Source organism: Topomyia yanbarensis, chromosome 3 (assembly GCF_030247195.1).
Source record: "Topomyia yanbarensis strain Yona2022 chromosome 3, ASM3024719v1, whole genome shotgun sequence".
Classification (NCBI taxonomy): Eukaryota; Metazoa; Arthropoda; class Insecta; order Diptera; family Culicidae; genus Topomyia; species Topomyia yanbarensis.
The window spans coordinates 376033899-376037249 of NC_080672.1; the positions used below are offsets into that span (position 1 = coordinate 376033899).

A 3351-nucleotide genomic window follows, 5' to 3' on the forward strand; every position below is an offset into this window, starting at 1 on the left:
ATCATTTTTTATTATATATCCAGCAAAATCGCTTTCAAATGATGATGACTGTATTAAATAAGACAATATTATAACAAACGTAATTGAACACAACTATTTGTATAACCTCCGCTTAAAATAACCGAAAATAGTAATGGTGCTGTTTATTGGACCAGCTTTAAAATCACCTTTTTTAAACAAGTCATTCCAAATTTGAATGATAAAAAAGTTACATTATTCGGCAAGATCCGGCAAAGTTGCTTAAACAACATTACAAAACAAGATTCCGGATATTCAAAAAACATTCAATCTCTTCCGATCGTTTCCGATCCACAAATTCCAAGTGATTTGAAAATATTGATATTTTTACTAATTTGAGGTACGCCAAAATGCTGTAGGGTCAAATACTATTTTTGGCAAAATGAATCTTTATGAATATGTGCACAGGTATCCCTTTTCTTCTTCCTTTTCCTCTGACCAACTGTTCATGCAGCGGGAAAAACAAATGTATTCACAAAGATCACCTCGAAAATACTAGTATTCGGAAGGATCTAGAAACTTGACCCCTGTACTGGTAAGTGGATAGATGCCAAATAGTCCCAAAAACCAGTTATTTTCTATTTGTAGTTCATGTTAAGGCATAATAACAGCAATAGCCGCAATAAATAGTTTTGGCCAGGATTCGACCCCAGTTACTCCTCTGTGCACCGGTGGGAAAAAGGAGAGAGCATTGAACGTAAGCAGGGTTCCAGTTGGTTTTGCGCGAACCGGAAGGTACAACAGGCGCTAGAGCGGATGATAGAAGGCGAGGTGGTGGCGAAATCGTTCCGCAATCGGATAGACGATCAAAAAGTGCTGACGCAACGTGGTTGTAATCATGTACGGCGAGACCTACCCTAGGCTCCAGAGTCCAGACTGCAGGGGACTAGTTATTTCAGAAAGTTCTCTTGTGGCTGAAAATCAATGAGAAGAGGATATTAAAGTCGGTCTTTTCTCCGTAACTTGTGGTCAAAGGAAAGGTGTACAACATCAAATGCTTACCTTCATTAAGAAACACCACTTAAATGACGATAACGTGTTCTTGGCCTTGGCACATTACGCGAAGCTGTCACGGCTTGAGCATGGAATCGAAAGCTTCCATCGGTGAAATGCAGAACAAGCACTCGATTACTGCTTTCAAACTTCCCAGCAGAAGTAAGAATAGCCAATGGTCTGCTCTTCTGCTCGAAAATTCAACACCGGTGCGATCTATTGTCCCATGGTATGTAATGGGGGTTTCATTGAAAAACCCCAGGGCATTTCATTTCCTTTTCTGCTAGAATGTGCAAAACCAGTGCAAGTGACTGCCCTGGTGCTTTTCAATGAAAAACGACATAAGATGTACAAACAGCCTGAGCGTTTTTGTTGGTCCAACAATGTGTTCACCATCTAGTTCACTGGAAGTAAAAAGTATTTAGTGCAATTTTCAGTTTGAAAGAAATCGGTCCCAGCGTAAATTACCCTACGTCTATAGGTGATAGTACCTCGTGAGGCAGTTGATAAAAAAAATAATCAGAATAGAACACCTTTTGTGGGTCACAGCGAAATGTGTTTGAAAATGCTCGGTCTTGTAATTAACGTTATTAATATTAGTTCAGCAAAAACGGTTTCTGAAAGTCAGTATAACTTGAAGTGTCGAATAGCGTGGTTACCGGTAAAATGCCAATCACAGCCAACTTTGCTACTTTACTGGTGATTTTACTGAGCAGCCGAGTGCAAGCAGAGGAATCCCGTATCATCAACGGAGAGGACGCCGAACTCGGGCAGTTCCCCTACCAGGCCAAGCTGTTAATACAAACAGAACAAGGTCGTGCCCTGTGCGGTGGAAGCCTAATAAGTGAGGAATGGGTATTAACTGCAGCACATTGTGTGGAAGATGCCAGATCTGTAGAGGTAACGTTAGGTGCAGTTGATTTGAACGACCAGGGAAATGATGGAAGAACTGTTATGAACACAAAGAAATATATTATTCATCCTGACTATCAAGCGGCGTCAGCTTCGAATGATGTTGCCGTTGTGAAACTTCCAGAGAGCGTTCCCTACAGTGATCGGATTCAGCCGGTGAAGTTGCCCACTGGACACGATGATTACAATAGACGCCTGGCCCTGGTCAGCGGATGGGGAAAAACGAGGGACAGGGGCGGACCAGCTCAAAAGTTACAATATACTACCCTGACGGTTATTCGAAACGACGAGTGTTCACTTTTCTACGGTCCCGGAACAATTCAACCGACGACACTCTGCTGTCGCGGGGAAAATCGACGATCAACGTGCAATGGAGATTCTGGCGGACCGCTCGTTTTGAAGGATGATAAAACCCAGATAGGAGTGGTCAGTTTTGGAAATGTCATTGGTTGCGAGAAAATGTTCCCGATGGGATTCGCCAGACTGACGGAATTCACGGATTTCATTAGAGAAACGACTGGGGTCGAAGCTATGAGAGCACCCGTAAGGAACCATGTCTCAAATTTTCTGTTACTAATCATGCCGAACAGGAACTAGAGTATAATTTGAACGTAGTGGTTAAAAATAATGATGTATTTTTATGAGTGGACTATATTCCCTTGCACTACAACACAAACTTTAGCGAAAATCCTCACTAAACCTTCTTTTTCAATCTGACGTAATTTATGGATTAATCATCAAAAACGCTACGTATTCCAAGTCACATTCTAGATCAAACAATTTCTAATAAGTCGATTTTTTCAATACTTTATTAACATTTAATTTTCCAGCCGGATTTTAAAAATATAAATGAAATAAGCCTTTTTTAATTTATATCAAAACAAAAAAAAATATTGAAACTCCAACCAGAACCAGTTGCACAAGTCATTTGTAAATATTTCGATTTTTACAGTTTCAGTGATCTTTAAAATTTGAAAATATGTCAAAAAATGATTAGCTCTTATTTATTTATTTTAATAAACATTTGTAGAGTATGGACTTCCATTTTTTTACTTTAGCAATCGGAATTCACTCGACCACACAATAACCATTGTTGAGCAATTTCATTGAATAGAACCATTTGCTTCAACTCAACATAATTTTTTACAGGGGTCCAAGTGGAGCTGCAGAGCTTGATGCTCAGAAGGACTACCGGTCAGAATCGCTCACTACGATTGCAGACGAGACGGTAAACGCTACCCACCAAAACACTGCTTAAGGCAAATTGCAGCAGGCCGTGATTCTGATTGTGATATTGAGTGTACGGTTCAGACGTGGGGGCGTGCAAACTTCATGTCGCATAACGAGCGTTCATACAACGACACGACCTGAAACTTCATGAAATTTTCTGAAGAAAAAGTGTCCGAGTAGTTTACTGTCAGTTACCAG

At 40.3% G+C, this 3351-nt stretch overlaps 1 protein-coding gene across 1 annotated transcript; it reads left to right on the forward strand.

The window, feature by feature from the left end:
* The first annotated feature begins 1497 nt into the window (after positions 1-1497).
* On the forward strand, positions 1498-2520 carry LOC131688881 (collagenase-like). The gene has a single exon (XM_058973476.1). The coding sequence runs from the start codon at positions 1678-1680 to the stop codon at positions 2518-2520; it is 843 nt and encodes a 280-aa protein (XP_058829459.1). The 5' UTR covers positions 1498-1677.
* The last annotated feature ends 831 nt before the right edge of the window (positions 2521-3351 follow it).

Coding starts and splice junctions, on each gene's coding strand:
- LOC131688881 (XM_058973476.1), top strand. CDS start 1,678: ATGCCAATCACAGCCAACTTTGCTACTTTACTGGTGATTTTACTGAGC.